This window comes from Nomascus leucogenys, unplaced genomic scaffold (assembly GCF_006542625.1).
Source record: "Nomascus leucogenys isolate Asia unplaced genomic scaffold, Asia_NLE_v1 Super-Scaffold_285, whole genome shotgun sequence".
NCBI classification, from domain to species: Eukaryota; Metazoa; Chordata; class Mammalia; order Primates; family Hylobatidae; genus Nomascus; species Nomascus leucogenys.
In genome coordinates, this window is record NW_022095770.1 from 121246 (window position 1) to 140628 (window position 19383).

The window sequence follows — 19383 nt, forward strand, 5'->3', positions numbered from 1 at the left end:
GAGAAAGCGCAAGAGGGAAGTAGAGGAGCGTCAGTAGTAACAGATGCTGCCGGCAGGGATGTGCTTGAGGAGGATCCTGAGATGAGAGCAGGTCACTGGGAAAGGTTAGGGGCGGCGAGGCGTTGATTGGTGTTGGTTTGGTCGTTGTTGATTTTGGATTTATGCAAGAAAAAGAAAACAGCCAGAAACATTGGAGAAAGCTAAGGCTACCACCACCTATCCGGTCAGTCACTCCTCTGTAGCTTTCTCTTTGTTGGAGAAAGGAAAAGACCCAAGGGGTTGGCAGCGATATGTGAAAAAATACAGAATTTATATTGTCTAATTACAAAAAGCAACTTCTAGAACCTTTAAAAATAAAGGACGTCGTCATTAGTTCTTTGGTTTGTATTATTCGAAAACCTTCCAAATCTTAAATTTACTTTATTTTAAAATGATAAAATGAAGTTGTCATTTTATAAACCTTTAAAAAGATATATATATATATATGTTTTTCTAATGTGTTAAAGTTCATTGGAACAGAAAGAAATGGATTTATCTGCTGTTCGCGTTGAAGAAGTACAAAATGTCATTAATGCTATGCAGAAAATCTTAGAGTGTCCCATCTGGTAAGTCAGCACAAGAAGGTATTAATTTGGGATTCCTATATGATTGTCTCCTATGCAAATGAACAGAATTGACCTTACATACTAGGGAAGAAAAGACATGTCTAGTAAGATTAGGCTATTGTAATTTCTGATTTTTTTAACTGAAGAACTTTAAAAATATAGAAAATGATTCCTTGTTCTCCATCCACTCTGCCTCTCCCACTCCTCTTCTTTTCAACCAAATCCTGTGGTCCGGGAAAGACGGGGACTCTGTCTTGATTGGTTCTGCACTGGGGCAGGAATCTAGTTTAGATTAACTGGCATTTTGGCTTTTCTTCCAGCTTTAAAACCAGCTCCATCACTTGAAATGGCAAAATAAAATCATGGATGAGGCCGGGGGCGGTGGCTCACACCTGTAATCCCAGCACTTTGGGAGGCCAAGGTGGGAGGATCACGAGGTCAGGAGATCGAGACCATCCTGGCCAACATGGTGAAACCCCCTCTCCACTAAAAATACAAAAATTAGTTGGGCGTAGTGGCACATGCCTGTAATCCCAGCTACTCGGGAGGCTGAGGCAGGAGAATCACTTGAACCGGGAGGCGGATGTTGCTGTGAGCCAATATGGCACCACTGAACTCCAGCGATAGAGCTAAACTCCATCTCAAAAAAAAAAAAAACAAAAAACATCATGGATGATTGGTGTCGTTGAGGGGATAGGTATTTGGAAGAACCTTTGTTTGAAACTGGCTCTGTACATACAATGAAATTACATACTCATTTACATACAATGAAATGCAGAGGGTTTTTTTTATATAGGATCTCTGTCAAGAGGCTGGAGTGCAGTGGTGCTATCACAGCTCACTGCAGCCTCAACCTTGTCAGGCTCAAGCGATCCTCCCACCTCAGCCTCCAGAGTAGCAGGGACGATAGGTGTGTACCACCATGCCCAGCTAACTTTTGTATTTTTTTTTTCTTTTTTTGAGACGGAGTCTCGCTTTGTTACCCAGGCTGGAGTGCAGCGGCGCGATCTCTGCTCACTGCAAGCTCCGCCTCCTAGGTTCACGCCGTTCTCCTGCCTGAGCCTCCTGAATAGCTGGGACTACAGGCACCCACTACCACGCCCAGCTAATTTTTTTTTTTTTTTTTTAGTAGAGGTGTGGTTTCACCGTGTTAGCCAGGGTAGTCTTGATCTCCTGACCTTGTGATCTGCCCGCCTGGGCCTCCCAAAGTGCTGGGATTACAGGCGTAAGCCACTGTGTCCGGCCATTTCTGTATTTTTCTTTTGTAGAGATAGGGTTTTGCCATGTTGGCGATGCTGGTCTCAAACTCCTGACCTCAAGTGATCTACCCTCCTTGGCCTCTCAAGGTGCTGGAATTACAGGCGTGAGCCATTGCACCCAGCCATGGTCTAAAAATCTTGATTGAAATACCACCTTTTCATTTCCAGACACCCCTATTTAAAATTACAACACCCCCAACACACACTTTATCCTGTATTCCTGCTGCTTCTCTATAACACTGATTACTAGCTGACATTCTATGTAATGTATCCATTTTTTATCTCTAGTCCCACAGAATGTAAACTCCAGGATGGGAGAGATTTTTGTTTCGTTTACGTACATCTGTATGTTCAGTAGTTAGAACGGTACTTGGGACTAGTTGCCACTCAAACATTTGTCAAATAAATTAAATAATAAACTAAACTAAATTAGTTCTTTAATTTTTTAAAATATGGTGATGGTTAGTAGTGAGTAACATTCAAAAAATAAGTTGAAAAGTTGTACCATTGCCTCTTACCCACAATAAAAAAGGGTAAATTCAAGGAAATTTTCTTTTGTGCTTTATGAAAGTTGTTTTTCATATTTGAAGTCAAGTTAATCAGATTAAGGAAATGTATGTTGTGTTTTCAGAGAGATACAAGATTTATAAATAACCATCCTCTCCCTTGCCCTTCAACATTGTAGCTAAACAAAAATAAGAGGAAAACAAGATTTACAATTTATCAATTTATTGAAAATCAGAGCCAAAGAAGCAGGAAATGACATTGTAGGAAAAAACTGCTTTTGAAAAAGCACAAAACTTACTCATGACAATCAGTGATCAAAAAAATCCTCAATAGTGTGGCATTTGGATCCATTTATCATTACATTTCCATGGGAGAGAGTCATAAAAATAGGATGTTCTTTCTCATTCTGGCAAATCAAACCATCAATTAAAAACTCAGATACATAAAAATTAAAGATGTAAGAATGAAAATGCTAAATTCTTATTTTCAGTCAACTATTATGTTTTCTAGCTTTTCATTGCTTTTTTCCTGTTTCCTGTTAGATTAATTTCTTTTTCTTTTTTTTTTTTTTTTTTTTTTTTTTTGAGACAGAGTTTCGCTCTTGTTGCCCAGGCGGGAGTGCAATGGCACGATCTCGGCTCACCACAACCTCCACCTCCCGGGTTCAAGCAATTCTGCTGCTTCAGCCTCCGGAGTAGCTGGGATTGCAGGCATGTGCCATCACGCCAGCTAATTTTGTATTTTTAGGAGAGATAGGGTTTCTCCATGTTGGTCAGGTTGGTCTCGAACTCCTGACCTCAGGTGATCCTCCTGCCTCGGCCTCCCAAAGTGCTGGGATTACAGGCGTGAGCCACCGCACCCAGACTTTTTATTTTTATTTTTATTTTTATTTTTTGAGACAGAGTCTCCCTCTGTTGCCTAGGCTGGAGTGCAGTGGCGTGATCTTGGCTCACTGCCAGCTCCGCCTCCTGGGTTCAGGCCATTCTCCTGCCTCAGCCTCCCGAGTAGCTGGGACTACAGGCGCCCACCACTATGCCCGGCTAATTTTTTGTATTTTTAGTAGAGACGGGGTTTCACCATGTTAGCCAAGATGGTCTCGATCTCCTGACCTCGTGATCCACCCGCCTCAGCCTCCCAAAGTGCTGGGATTACAGTCCTGAGCCACTGCGCACGTCCTGGACTTTTTTTTTTTTGGGGGGGATGCAGTCTGGCTCTGTCGCCCAGGCTGGAGTGCAGTGGCGCCATATTGGCTCACTGCAACCTCCGCCTGCCAGGTTCCTGAGTAGCTGGGATTATAGGCGCACGCCACCATGGCCGGCTAATTTTGTATTTTTAGTAGAGATAGGGTTTCATCACGTTGGTCAGGCTGGTCTTGAAGTCCTGACCTCGTGATCCACCCGCCTCGGCCTCCCAAAGTGCTGGCGTGAGCCACTGCACCTGGCTTAAGATTAATTTTTGTTTATTTGTTTGTTTGTTTTGTTTTTGAGACGGGGTCTCGCTCTTTCACCCAGGCCGGAGTGCAGTGGCGCGATCTCGGCTCACTGCAAGCTCCACCTCCCGGGTTCACGCCATTCTCCTGCCTCAGCCTCCCGAGTAGCTGGGACTACAGGCGTCCACCACCGCGCCCGGCTAATTTTTTGTATTTTTTAGTAGAGACGGGGTTTCACCGTGTTAGCCAGGATGGTCTCGATCTCCTGACCTCGTGATCCACCCACCTCTGCCTCCCAAAGTGCTGGGATTACAGGCGTGAGCCACCGCGCCCGGCCTTAAGATTAATTTTTAATGGTGTTTTACATTCATTTGTATGGAAAGCTCTAGGATGGGGATCATATAGATGGGGATCACTTCCTTTTAATACAGTACAGTATAGCACAATTTGCAGTTATGTCTTAATATGTGATTCCTGATCATGTGTTATTTGTGGTAGCTATAGGGTAGGTAAGGTTTTCAGCTTGTTTTAGGTTTCTTTTTTTTTTTTTTTTTTTTTTCTGAGACAGAGTCTCGCTCTGTTGCCCAGGGTGGAGTGCAGTGGCTGGGACTACAGGCGCACACTGCCATGCCCAGCTAATTTTTTGTATTTTAGTAGAGACGGAGTTTCACCGTGTTGCCCAGGCTGTTCTCGAACTCCTGAACTCAGGCAATCCGCCCGCCTCGGCCTCCCAAAGTGCTAGGATTACAGGCGTGAGCCACTACGCCCGGCCCTGTTTTAGGTTTCTTGAACTAAAATTCCTTCTGCTGGCTTCTAAGTCACTATTGGCAGCTATTTCTGACAGTTGGTAGTTCTTTGTAACTTTTTACCTATGACTATAACATTTTTGACTTTCAGAAGAATTTGCTAAAATGTGTTCCCCGGTGGGTTGTTGTTTTTCAACCTAAACCTAGCTGCTTTTTCCAGTCACTTAACCGTATTGGAAGCTCAAAATGCAAATATACGGTAGGCCTAAAATATTGCCTGGTTTGAAAAGTATTTAAAATATTTGAATCATTTTTATAGTAAACATTTACTCTTATTGGGACCTAGAAGGGGAACATTTTAATTTTTTTCCTTTTCCCTTTTCACACTCTTCCTTCAACATTCATTACCTTTTTACATATTGGAGTTTTCATCTGTTCAAAGTTTGTGTTTACAGTGTGTTTATATAGTTTAGATTATAATTACCATACTGAAATATAATTATTTCAGAATTGAGTCAGTGGTGAGAATGAAAGCCATCTGGTATGATAACTGAATCCAATTTTTCTTTTACGGAGAATTTCTTTGAAATGTAGCTTATCTCAGAAATAGGGATTTAGTAACCAATCAGAGTTTTCTTTGTCAAGGTTGTTTTTCTTTTTAAAGTCACATTTGGTCCCAGTAATAATACCAATGTTGGTACAAGTCATCTCAGGTTGTGAAGCATTTTTCCCAAGTCATCTCAGGTTGTGAAGCATTTTCCCAAGTTGCATTTAATTTTATTCTTGCAATAGCCCAAGGAGACTGGCAGGGTGAATGACAGAGAAAGAAACTGAGGTTCAGGTAGAGTGGTTAGCCCAAGGTGGCTCTGCTTATATACACAACTGGTAGTAGAAACCCAGCCTTCTGACTTAGTTCAGTGTTTTTCTTTTCACTGCCCTGTGCTACGTCAGAAACCCCATGATTACAAGCGTTGTATTACAACCCTTCATAATAAGGTTACTGTCCCCAAGCTTTTCTTGTGATCCTTTTCTTCTTTTTTTTTTTTTTTTTGAGATGGAGTCTCGCTCTGTTGCCCAGGCTGGAGTGCAGTGGCGCAATCTCGGCTCACTGCAAGCTCCGCCTCCCCGGTTCACGCCATTCTCCTGCCTCAGCCTCTCCGAGTAGCTGGGACTACAGGCGCCCGCCACCACACCCAGCCAATTTTTTTTGTATTTTTAGTAGAGACGGGGTTTCACTGTGGTCTCATCTCCTGACCTCGTGATCCGCCCGCCTCGCCTCCCAAAGTGCTGGGATTACAAGCGTAAGCCACCGCGCCCGGCCGATCCTTTTCTTTTTTTTTTTCTTTTTTTGAGATGGATTCTCTGTCGCCCAGGCTGGCCCGCCTTGGCCTCCCAAAATGCTGGGATTACAGTGTAAGCCACTGCATCTGGCCCTTGTGATCCTTTTCTAAAAAGTTAAATATTTAATGAAAAGAACCACATTCTTGTCACACTGCCAAGTTAGTCATTCTTTGATGTCTTGCCTGGACTTTATCCAAAAAATCTGTTTCAAAAATTCACATTTAGGGCTAAGTGTAGTGGCTCAGCCTGTAATCCCGGTCGAGGCAGGTGGATCACTTGAGGTCAGGACTTCAAGACCAGCCTGGGCAATATGGTGAAACCCCTTCCTTACCAAAAATACAAAAAAATTAGCACACGCCTGTAGTCCCAGCTACTTGGAAGGCTGAGGCACAAGTATCACTTCAATCCTAGAGGCAGAGGTCACAGTGAGCCAAGACCACACCACTGCACTCCAGCCTGAGCTGCAGAGTGAGTGAGACTCCATCTCCCAAAAAAAAAAAAAAAAAAAGCTTCACATTCAGAAGAAAGCTAAAGGCCTGGTATAGTAGCTCACACCTGTAATCCCAGCACTTTGGGAAGCTGAAGCAGGAAGATTGCTTGAGGCCAGGCATTCAAGACCAGCATGGGCAACATAGTGAGATCTTGTCTCTACAAAAATTAATTAACATTAAAAATTAAAAATATAGCTGGGCATGGTGGCTCACTCCTGTAATCCCAGTACTTTGGGAGGCCAAGGCATGGTGGTGCATGCCTTTAGTCCCAGCTACTCGGGAGGCTGAGGCAGGAGAATCACTTGAACCCAGGAGGCGGAGGTTACAGAGAGCTGAGATTACGCCACTGCACTCCAGCCTGGGTGACAGAGTGAGACTCTGTCTCAAAAAAGAAAATTAAAAAGACCAGAATAAAGCTAAAGATTTAAAGTAGTCTGCAGGTTCCTACCAGAAGTTACCAGCTACCTCTCTGATGGTCTTTCCCTACAATATCCTCCTGGATTATTACATTTTAGCACCATGACCTATCCGATGTCCTGCATACACAGGAATGGTCCTGCTCAGGATTTGCCTTCTCTGCTCCCTCTTTCCTGGAATGCTCTTCCCCTAATTGTTGCATAGTGTGTTTCTTTACATTATTAAGCTGTCCTCTAGTCTCACCTCAGTGAAACCTTTCCTGACTCTCCCCATGTACATCTACCCTCTATACATATTACACTACCTGTTTCCCCTTACCCTGCTTATTTTTTCTCTTTAATACACTTATTCCCATGTATTCTTTAATTCTGCATCAACTATCTACCACACTAGAATGTGAGTGCAGGCTTTATTTTGTAAACTGCTATATTTCTATCTCCTAGAATAGTACTTGAATATAGTAGTAGATACTTAATAAGCACTTGTTACATTAGTATAATACATGAATTACTCTAAGGAATGCCTTGGTTTTGTGGATAGACAGGTAGGGATGGGAACTGGGGTGATGTATTTTCTAAAGTTTTTATTTTTTTAAGCATATTATTATTATTATTTTGAGACAGAGTCTAGCTCTGTCACCCAAGCTGGAGTGCAGTGGCACAATCTTGGCTCACTGCAACCTGCGCCTCCCAGGTTCAAGCAATTCTCCTGCCTCAGCCTCCTGAGTAGCTGGGATTACAGGTGCCTGCCACCATGCCCAGTTAGTTTTTGTATTTTTAGTAGAGACAGCGTTTCACTGTGTTGGCCAGGCTGGTCTCAAAATCCTGACCTCGTGATCCGCCCGCCTTGGCCTCCCAAGTGCTGGGATTACAAGCATGAGCCCCCGTGTCTGGCCTTAGTTTCTTTTTTTTTTGAGACAGAGTCTTCCTCTGTCACCTAGGCTGGAGTGCAGTGGCACGATATTGGCTCACTCTGCAACCTCCACCTCCAGGATTCAAGTGATCCTTCTACCTTAGCCTCCAAAGTAGCTGGGACCACAAGCATGTGCCACCACGCCTGGCTAATGTTTGTATTTTTAGCGTAGACGGGGTTTCACCATGTTGTCCAGGATGATCTGGAACTCCTGAGCTCAGGTGATCCACCCACCTCAGTCTCCCAAAGTGCTAGGATTACAAGCATGAGGCACCATGCCCGGCCTTAAGCTTATTATTTTCTAAATTTCCTTTAGTGAGTACTTACTACACTGTTTTTACAAAGTAATCACAAACCAAACATCATGCCTCTTCTGAAGTTATCTGAGTACACAGTACCATCTGTAAAGTGTTCTTGCCAAAAAGTTGAACCTGAATGTGATTAAGCCTGTAAGTCTAGTTTACAGGAAATAAGGCTAGAGGAACAAGTTAAACCTCACCATGGGGTTATACAATCAGCAAAATCCAGAATGGGGGAAACTCCACAGGTCAAATGACCTAATTTTAAAAATAAATGACAAGGGAGGAAAAGTAAGGGACACCTATAGATTAGAAGACACTTGGGGCTGGGCATGGTGGCTCATGCCTGTAATCCCAGCACTTTGGGAGGCCAAGGCAGGTGGATCACCTGAGGTCAGGAGTTCAAGACCAGCCGGCCAACATGGTGAAACCCCATCTCTACTAAAAATACAAAAAATTAGCTGGTCGTGGTGGTGCACGCCTGTAGTTCCAACTACTTGGGAGGCTGAGGCAGGAGAATCACTTGAACCTGGGAGGCAGAGGTTGCAGTGAGCCGAGATCACACCATTGCATTCCAGTCTGGGCTACAAAAATGAAACTCCATCTCAACAAAAAGAAGACACTTGGGTTGTGTGTGTTGGCTCATGCCTGTAAACCCAGTGCTGGGAGGATTGCTTGAGCCCAGGAGTTCAAGGCTGCAGTGAGGTATGTTTGCACCACTGCACTCCAGCCTAGGTGACAGAGTGAGACCTTATCTTAAAAGTAATAATAATTAAAATAATCTGGGGTAGGGGTGGATATAGGTGAAACAGCTTGGCCATGAGTTGATGGTTGTTGGAGCAGGGTGATGGTCCATATAGTTCATTTTGTTTTATTTACTTGAAATTTTGAAATACTTGAAATTTTCCGTATTAAGTTAAAAGGCATTTACAGTAAAAAAAAAAAAAAAAAAAAAAGTGCTAGGAAGGAATTCAAAAGAAATATAATCAGAAAATTTTGTCTTTATGGAGCTTAGATTTAAGATATGAGATGTGCACCCACAGTGATAGTGCAGAAAAGTATATCACTGGAAATGAATTCGTACGAACTATTATCAACTAATCTTTTAAATGCTGATGATAGTATAGAGTATTGAAGGGACCAATATAATTCTGTTTTGATATCTGAAAGCTCACTGAAGGTAAGGATCGTATTCTCTGCTGTATTTTTAGTTCCTGGCACAGCAGACATTTAATAAATATTGAATGAACTTGAAGCCTTATGTTGACTCAGTAATAACAGCTCAAAGTTGAACTTATTCACTAAGAATAGCTTTATTTTTAAATAAATTATTGAGCCTCATTTATTTTCTTTTTTTTTCCCCCTACCCTACTAGTCTGGAGTTGATCAAGGAACCTGTCTCCACAAAGTGTGACCACATATTTTGCAAGTAAGTTTGAATGTGTTATGTGGCTCCATTGTTAGCTCTTGTTTTTGTCCTTCATAACCCAGGAAACACCTAACTTTTTAGAAGCTTTACTTTCTTCAATTAAGTGAGAATGAAAAATCCAACTCCATTTCATTCTTTCTCAGAGAGTATATAGTCATCAAAAGTTGGTTGTAATCATAGTTCCTGGTAAAGTTTTGACATATATTATCTTTTTTTTTTTTTTTTTTTTTTTTTTGAGACAAAGTCTCGCTCTGTCACCCAGGCTGGAGTGCAGTGGCACGATCTTGGCTCACTGCAACCTCTGCCCCCCAAGTTCAAGCGATTCTCCTACCTCAGCCTCCCAAGTAGCTGGGACTACAGGCACCCGCAACCATGCTTGGCTAATTTTTGTACTTTTAGTAGAGATAAGGTTTCACCATATTGGCCAGGCTGGTCTTGAACTCCTGACCTTGTGATCCACCTGCCTCGGCCTCCCAACGTTCTGGGATTACAGGCGTGAGCCACCACGCCCGACTGACATATATTATCTATTAGGATGTAACATCATTTTGAACAGTGTTTTGTATTTTTTGTGTCCATCAGTGAAAGCAAACTGCAAGCAGTTGTGAAATAAGCACATTGTGTTTGAGCCTTCCCAGTTTCTCCTTTCTGTTCATTTCTGCATATCCTTATGCATTCCCCCTTCTAAGGGTCAGTGTTTGCCTGCTTTATAATCATTGTGAAGACAGGAAAGGACTTGATACCAGTTTCTATTTAGGCCAAAATTCATTTATAGCAGTGATTCAAGTTATATTTACGTATTTGATGATCTTGCCCTTTGAAATGAAAATCTTTGTTTCTTAATAAAAGAATTTCAGAAAAAGTAGAGTAGGTAATTTAGTAGAACAAATGGGCTTTCTCCTTTTCTTTATGTTAAGCTATGGCTCACGTCTTACCTTAAATGTCAACTAATTTGTTTTTAAGTATTTATGTACCTGGTACATAACCTGGTACCAGGTACAAACTATGTACTTGGTAAAAAGTTTATTAGCACAAAAAGGTATATGATGCAAAGTATATTTCCCTCTTACCCAAAACCCCTGCCTCCCTGTTCCCTCCCCAGACAACCACAATGATCAATTTCTTATGTATCCTTTGAGGAATTTTTAAATTCCAGACTTCTTAACTTGGGGTTTATGAATCGTCTTTATGAATTTCCTAGAATTATATTTAAATTGTTTTCAAAACTATGGCTATGTACATTTTTCTGGGAAGATAGTCCATAATTTTCATCAGATTCTTAGGATGTTTCCATAAGCTAAAAAAGGGAACAGCTGCTCCTCTAAGGATAATGAAGGCTGGCTGAAGCTGAAGGAAACCTGTTCCCTTTGGAGAGAGACCCTCTGAACACAAGTCTGCCAGCTGGCTGGTGCCTTCCTCTGAATTCTGTCTTCTTCCCATTCCTCTGTCCCAGTAAGAATTCAGAAGCTCATTTCCACTGTCTTTTCCCTGTCCCATGTCACGCCGCTGGCCTAAATCTGTTCCCAGCAGTTTCCATCTGATTCCACAGCACCTGGTCCCTGGACATGTGCCAAGACAACACAGCTTTATCTCTCTACTTCAGGAATTTTTAGTATAGCCTGGCACGGTGGCTCACGACTGTAATCCCAGCACTGGGAGGCCGAGGCGGGCGGATTATGAGGTCAGGAGTTTGAGACCAGCCTGACCAACATGGTGAAACCTTCTCTCTACTAAAAATACAAAAATTAGCAGGGCATGGTGGCACAGCCGTGTAATCCCAGCTACTCGGGAGGCTGAGGCAGGAGAATCGCTTGAACCCGGGATGCAGAGGTTGCAGTGAGCCGAGATGGCACCACTGCACTCCAGCCTGGGCGACAGAATGAGACTCCATCTCAAAAAAAGAAAAAAAAAAATTTTTTTTTAGTTTAATAACTTTGTAGTCTCTAGAGCAGTAGTTCTCAAACTGCCTATGGTGTAGGACCAATTTCTTCACAGGTCAATACTTTCGAAAAAGAAGGCCAGGCATGGTGGCTCCAGCCTGTAATCCCAGGACTTTCAGGGATTGAGGTGGACAGATCACTTGAGGTCAGGAGTTTGACACCAGCCTGGCTAACATGGTGAAACCCCATTTCTACTAAAAATACAAAAATTAGCTGGGCGTGGTGGTATGCACCTGTAGTTCCAGCTACTCGGGAGGCTGAGGCAGGAGAATCCCTGGAACCCAGGAGACGGAGGTTGCAGTGAGCCGAGATTGTGCCACTGCACTCCAGCCTGGGGGAAAAATAAAGTTACAAAGTGCCAGTATTGGCCAGGCGCAATGGCTCAGGCCTGTAATCCCAGCACTTCGGGAGGCTGAGGCAGGTGGATCACCTGAGGTCAGGAGTTCAAGACCAGCCTGGCCAACATGGTGAAACCCCTTTACTAAAAATACAAAAGTAGCTGGGCGTGGTGGCACATGCCTATAATCACAGCTACTCAGGAGGCTGAGGCAGGAGAATCGCTTGAACCCTGGAGGTGGATGTTGTAGTGAGCTGAGATCATGCCACTGCATTCCAGCCTGGGCGACAAGAGGGAGACTCAAAAAAAAAAAAAAAAAGTCCCAGTATTTACTACAGATAGCTAAAGATTAACCTTTAAAGCGCTGGGGCTTTCAATTTATCTGGATGAGAATCTTTCTGGAATGAACTGTATGTTTTCTTGTCACCTTGAGTAACAAATGCTGAACATACTATACTATTACAGTGACTTAAGAAAAGATCAAGGGCCCAATGTGGTAGCTCCTGCCCATAACCCCAGCACTTTGGGAGGCCAAGGCAGGAAGATCACTTGAGGCCAGGAGTTCGAAGCTGTAGTGAGCTATGATCACACCACTGCACTCCAGCCTAGATGACAGAGTGAGACCCTGTCTTTTTTTTTTTTTTTTGAGATGGTGTTTCACTCTATTGCCCAGGCTGGAGTGCAGTGGTGTGATCTTGGCTCACTGCAACGTCCACCTCCTGGATTCAAGCAATTCTCCTGCCTCAGCCTCTCGAGTAGCTGGGATTACAGGCATCTGCCACCACACCCAGCTAATTTTTGTATTTTTAGTCGAGACAAGGTTTTCACCATGTTGGCCAGGCTGCTCTCAAACTCCTTCCCTCAGCTACCTTGGCCTTAAAAAGTGTTGGGATTACAGGCATAAGCCACCGTGCCTGGCTGACCCTGTCTCTTAACAAAAAAAGAGAGATTAAATTATGAACATAGTTGCTTTGAGAACTTGTGGAAGAAGGAAATTATAGGCTTATAGGCAGAGATAATAATACGAGCAAATGTACAAATAAAAGAAAATAGAGGACGGGCGCGGTGGCTCATGCCTGTAATACCAGCACTTTGGGAGGTTGAGGTGGGCGGATCACGAGGTCAGGAAATCAAGACCATCCTGGCCAAAATGGTGAAACCCTGTCTCTACTAAAACACACAAAAAACTAGCCTGGCATGGTGGCATGCACCTGTAGTCCCAGCTACTTGGTAGGCTGCAGCAGGGGGATCACTTGAACCTGGGAGGCAGAGGTTGCCCTGAGCCAAGATCATGCCAATGCACTCCACCCTGACAACAATGTGAGACTCCGTCTGAAAGAAAAGGAAATAAAAAAAATACATCCAGGAAAAATAAACTAACTTTGCATATGCGTATAGGAGTTGTGTTAGAAAAGGAAGAAGCCCTCAAAGATGGGAAGCCATTTGCAAGAAAGAGAAGGTCCAAGAGGAGGCAGAAGGGATTGGAAATAGAAAAAGGATGTAAGAAAGAGTCGATTATTACTCATAAACAGTAATGAAGGAAAAGGAGAGTAATTCTACAGGAAGATGCTGAGGTGCTTTGAGCCCAGCGAAGTTGGAGGTAAGGACAGCTGTTTCGGCCGGGCACGGTGGCTCACGCCTCTAATCCTAGCACTTTTGGAGGCCAAGGCAGGTGGATCACCTGAGATCAGGAGTTCAAGACCAGCCTGACCAACATGGAGAAACCCCATCTCTACTAAAAATACAAAATTAGACGGGTGTGGAGGCGCATGCCTATAATCCCAGTTACTTGGGAGGCTGAGGCAGGAGAATCACTTGAACCTGGGAGGCGGAGGTTGCAGTGAGCCGAGATCGCGCCATTGCACTCCAGCCTGGGCAACAAGAGTGAAAACTCTGTCTCAAAAAAAAAAAGAGACAGCTGTTGAGATTGAGAGGATTAGAGTTGGCAACTGGAGAAGAATGAGAAGCTTGAAACCCCTACTAATGAAGATTGTGATAGTCAGGAAAGAACCAGTCATAAAGATATATGTGTGTGTATACATATAATATAAATGTTATATATGTGTGTGTGTGATACATATATATTTTTGTTTGTTTGTTTGAGACAGTGTCTCCCTCTGACACCCAGGCTGGAGTTCAGTGGTGTGATCATAGTTCACTTTTACCTTGCACTCTGGGCTCAAGCAATCTCTCATCTCAGCCCCTCAAGTAGCTAGGACTACAGGTACATGGCATTTGCCCAGCTTATTTTTAAGTTTCTTGTAGAGATGGGCCAGCCATATTTTAAATTGTGTTTTGAATGTTATATTAGAATTAAAAGTCCAAAGCCGGGCATGGTGGCTCACGCCTGTAATCCCAGCACTTTGGGAGGCCGAGGTGGGCGGATCACGAGGTCAGGAGTTCGAGACCAGCCTGGCCAATATGGTAACCCCATCTCTACTAAAAATACAAAAATTAGCTGGGTATGGGGGCACACACCTGTAGTCCCAGCTACTCGGGAGGCTGAGGCAGAGGCTGCAGTGAGTTGAGATCGTGCCACTGCACTCTAGCCTGGGTGACAAAGCAAGATTCTGTCTCAAAAAAAAAAAAAAAAAAAAAAATCCAGTATAATGCCCATGTGATAGATCGACTTTTTCATGAAATCTCTTCTGTAATATCAATATAATCTGAATAACACTTTGATCTATATGATGAGAAAGCTGGGAGCCTGGGAGCGATACCCCCATGCTTTGATTGTATTAATTGTATTTTCTATGGATAAACTCTAATTGCTAAAAATAAAACAACTTTATTGACCCAAGCAAGCCTAAAGTTCTGAAATCTTTTTGTTTTGTTTTGTTTTTTTGTTTTTGTTTTTTTTTTGTTTTGAGACAGAGTCTCGCTCTGTCGCCCAGGCTGGAGTGCAGTGGTGCAGTCTCGGCTCACTGCAAGCTCCACCTCCCAGGTTCACACCATTCTCCTGCCTCAGCCTCCCAAGTAGCTGGGACTACAGGTGCCTGCCACCACGCCCAGCTAATTTTTTTGTATTTTTAGTAGAGACAGGGTTTCACCGTGTTAGCCAGGATGGTCTTGATCTCCTGACCTCGTGATCCGCCCGCCTTGGCCTCCCAAAGTTCTGGGATTACAAGTGTGAGCCACCGCACCAGGCTGTTTTTTTTTTTGTTTTGAGACGGAGTCTCACTGTGTTGCCCAGACTGGAGCGCAGTGGCATGATCTCAGCTCACTGCCACCTCCACCTCCTGGGTTCAAGCAAATCTCCTGCCTCAGCCTCCCGAGTAGCTGGGACTACAGGCATGTGCCACCACACCCAGCTAATTTTTGTATTTTTAGTAGAGACGGGGTTTCACTATGTTGGCCAGGCTGGTCCCGAACTCCTGACCTCAGGTGATCTGCTCGCCTTGGCCTCCCACAGTGCCAGGATTACAGGCATGAGCCACCTTGCCCAGCCAGTTCTGAAATCTTTTATGAAGCCTACAAAAAAAGATAATAATACCAATCTAGAAAAAATTTCTTTTATGAAGCCCACAAAAAAAGATAAGACTCCATTTTTGAGATGGGGTCTTGTTCTGTTGCCCAGGCTGAAGTGCAGTGGTACAATCTCGGCTCACTGCAGCCTCTGCCTCCCTGGTTCAAGCAATTCTCCTGCCTCAGCCTCCCAAGTAGCTGGGATTACAGGCGTGCACCACCATGTATGGCTAATTTTTGTATTTTTAGTAGAGACAGGGTTTCACCATGTTGACCAGGCTGGTCTCGAACTCCTGACCTCAGGTGATCTGCCCACCTCAGCCTCCCAAAGTGCTGAGATTACAGGCATTAGCCACCACGCCCAGCCTTTTATTTTAGTAGTGACCATGTTTCACCATGTTGACTGAGCTGGTCTTGAGCTGACCTCAAGTGATCCGCCCACCTCCACCTCCCAAAATGCTGGGATTATAGGCATGAGCCACCGCACCCAGCCTGTAATACTTTTTTGAAGATCTAGAACCACATTGTTCAAAGAGATAGAATGTGAGCCATAAATGTAACTTAAATTTTTCAACAGCTACTTTTTTTTTTTTTTTTGAGACAGGGTCTCACTCTGTTGTCCAAGCTGGAGTACAGTGGTGCGATCACGAGGCTTACTGTAGCCTTGACCTCCCAGGCTCAAGCGATCCTATCACCTCAGTCTCCCAAGTAGCTGGGACTATAAGTGCACACCACCATGTCCAGCTAAATTTTGTGTTTTCTGTAGAGACAAGGTTTCGCCATGTTGCCCAGGCTGGTCTCGAACTTTGGGCTTAACCCATCTGCCCACCTCGGCATCCCAAAGTGCTAGGATTACAGGTGTGAGTCATCAAGCCTGGCCAGTATTTTAGTTAGCTCAGTCTTTTCAAGTCATATACAAGTTAATTTTCTTTTGAGTTTAGTTAACAACCTTTATACATGTATTCTTTTTCTAGCATAAAGAAAGATTTGAGGCTTCGAGGCAGGGCGCGGTGGCTCACGCCTGTAATCCCAGCACTTTGGGAGGCCGAGATGGGCGGATCACGAGGTCAGGAGATCAAGACCATCCTGGCTAACACAGTGAAACCCCGCCTCTACTAAAATTACAAAAAGTTAGCCAGGTGTGGTAGCGGGCACCTGTAGCCCCAGCTACTCGGGAGGCTGAGGCAGGAGAATGGCGCGAACCCAGGAGGCAGAGCTTGCAGTGAGCCGAGATCGTGCCACTGCACTCCAGCCTGTGAGACAAAGCGAGACTCCGTCTCAAAAAAAAAAAAAAAAAAAAAAAAGATTCGAATCCTTATCTTGGTTGATTTTTGGGTATCTAGTTCCGCTGAATTATTTATATAATTGTATAGACTACAGCACGAGACAGCTTAGCTCTACTGTACTATATTATTGCAGTACTATCATGGAATTTCCTCCCTACTGCTGCTCTGAATTGTTCAATTGTACTATTTGCTAGAGTAATGCTTGATGCCTCCTTGATCCATTATACTAGAGTATATGTAGTATTTGTAGATTCTGAAGGAGCAGGAGCCTCTATTCTGAGTTTTAAAGGTACTTATGTACAGTGGAGGTAGCTTTTTGACAGCCTCATCTTCCAAACTATAGAGTCATTGTTTTGTTGAGTGCAATGTGGTACTTGAAGCATCTATATCAGCGAAGAAGGACACATGTCTCCTTGACCTTACCTACCTACATTCACTTTCTCTGGTAGGAAGATTGTGGGTGCCTCTCTCCAGACTTAGTTTCCCTGTCAAAAAAGAAAAAAGGAAGATTGTGGGCTTTGCTACAATCCAATTCTGGATCCAATATAACCTTCATTGCTTAATTACTTGTGATCTGGGACAAGCCTCTACTCTATAAAAATGAAGATAAGGCCAGGCTTGATGGCTCATGCCTGTAATCCCAGCACGTTGGGATGCCGAGGCGGGAGGATCACTTGAGGCCAGGAGTTCGAGACCAGACTGGGCAATATAGTGAAACCACATCTGTACAAAAGTAAAGATAAAAAGTAGCCTGGCGCAATGGCTCACACCTGTAATCCCAGCACTTTGGGAGGCTGAAGCAGGCGGATCACTTGAGGTCAGGAGTTCAAGACTATAGACAGATAGGTAGGTAGGTAGATAGATAGATAGATAGATAGATAGATAGATAGATAAATAGAGATACAGATATAGTTGGGTTTTTATTTTTTTTTTTTTTTTTTTTTTTTTTTTTTTTTTTTTTTTTTGAGATGGAGTTTCGCTCTTGTTGCCCAGGCTGGAGTGCAATGGTGCGATCTCAGCTTACTGCAACCTCCGCCTCCCGGGTTCAAGAGATTCTCCTGCCTCAGCCTCCCGAGTAGCCAGGATTACAGGCACATGCCACCACGCCCGGCTAATTTTTGTATTTTTAGTAGAGACAGGGTTTCTCCTTGTTGGTCAGGCTGGTCTCGAACTCCTGACCTCTCCCAAAGTGTTGGGATTACAGGCGTGAGCCACTGCGCCTGGCCATTTTTTTTTTTTTTTTTTGAGACAGAGTCTTCCTCTGTTGCCCAGGGTGGAGTGCAGTGGCGCTCTCTCAGCTCATTGCAACCTCTGCCATCCTGGGTTCAGTGATTCTCATGCCTCAGCCTCCCAAGTAGCTGGGACTCAGGCATGTGCCCACCACGCCTGGCTAATTTTGTTGTATTTTTAGTAGAGACAGGGTTTCACCATGTTAGCCAGGCTGGTCTCAAACTCTTGGCCTCAAGTGATCCGCCTGCCTTGGCCTGCTGGGATTGCAGACATGAGCCACTGCACCCGGCCAAGAGAGGGTAATAAATGTTAAATTACCTGGCTAGTAAATATTCTCTAAGTGTCTTCTCTCACAATTCCCAATGCCTTTTTTTTTTTTCTTTTTTTTTTGGCACAATCTCACTCTGTTGCCCAGGCTGGAATGCAGTGGTGCGATATTGGCTCACTGTAACCCCCGCCTCCCAGGTTCAACTTATTCTCATGCCTCAGCCTCCCGAGTAACTGGGACTACAGTGCACCACCACCACACCCAGCTAATTTTTATATATTTAGTAGAGACAGGGTTTCACCATGTTGGCCAGGCTGGTCTTGAACTCCTGGCCTCAAGTGATTCACTCACCTCCCTAAGTGCTGGGATTACAGGTGTGGACCACTGTGCACAGCCCCAGTGGCTTTTTTTTTTTTTTTAGCCCCTTAATCTTTTCTTTCCTGGGTCTCTTCATTGTCAGTGTCTGCTATTTACTCCCTACCTAGTCACCCCTTTCACCGGTATATTATGTCCTTTATGTTTTATTTTGCAGGATCTCATTTTGCTTTTCTATTGAATCCCCTCCATCTAGAATAGTACTAGACATAGTAAATATTGGTTGTATAAGTGAATTGCTGCTTTTAATTATCATCACCATTGCTCTCTCTACTTCTGGTCTATGATCCACTTTGAGTTAACTTTTGTTATTTGGTGTGAGATAGGAGTATAATTTCATTCTTTTACATGTGGGTATACTTTTGTCCCAACACTATTTGTTAAAAACACAAAAAGTATTATTTTCCCATTTAATCATCTTTGGCCTGGGCGCGGTGGCTCATGCCTGTAATCACAGCACTCTGGGAGGCCAAGGCAGATGGATCAATTTGAGGCCAGGAGTTCAAGACTAGCCTGGCCAACATGGTGAAACTAAAAATACAAAAAATTAGCTGGATATGGTCGTGCATGTCTGTAATCCCAGCTACTCGGGAGGCTGAGGCACGAGAATTGCTTGAGCCTAGGAGGTGGAGGTTGTAGTGAGCCAAGATTGTGTCACTACCCTCCAGCCTGGGAGAAAGAGAGAGACTCAGTCTCAAAAAAAAAAAAAAAAAAAAAAAATTAAGAAAATAAAAGTCGTTGGCCAGGCACGGTGGCTCACACCGATAATCTCAGCACTTTGGGAGGCCGAGGCGGGCAGATCACGAGGTCAGGAGATGGAGACCATCCTGGCTAACTTGGTGAAACCCCGTCTCTACTAAAAATAAAAAAATTAGCCGGGCGTGGTGCTGGGCGCCTGTAGTCCCAGCTGCTTGGGAGGCTGAGGCAGGAGAATGGTGTGAACCCAGGAGGTGGAGGTTGCAGTGAGCCAAGATCGTGCCACTGAACTCCAGCCTGGGAGACAGAGCGAGACTCCGTCTCAAAAAAAAAAAAAAAAAAGAAAAGAAA

At 43.9% G+C, this 19383-nt stretch overlaps 1 protein-coding gene across 3 annotated transcripts in view; it reads left to right on the forward strand.

Moving 5' to 3' along the window:
* Window positions 1-509: 509 nt before the first annotated feature.
* The window catches only part of BRCA1 (BRCA1 DNA repair associated), an 84398-nt gene continuing 65524 nt past the window's right edge, over window positions 510-19383 (forward strand). For 2 of the 3 annotated variants that reach the window (XM_030808075.1, XM_030808076.1), the window contains exons 1-2: window positions 510-605; window positions 9382-9435. In XM_030808075.1, coding sequence (XP_030663935.1) covers window positions 526-605; window positions 9382-9435 — 134 coding nt within the window. In that variant the 5' untranslated portion in view covers window positions 510-525. 3 annotated transcript variants of the gene reach the window in all.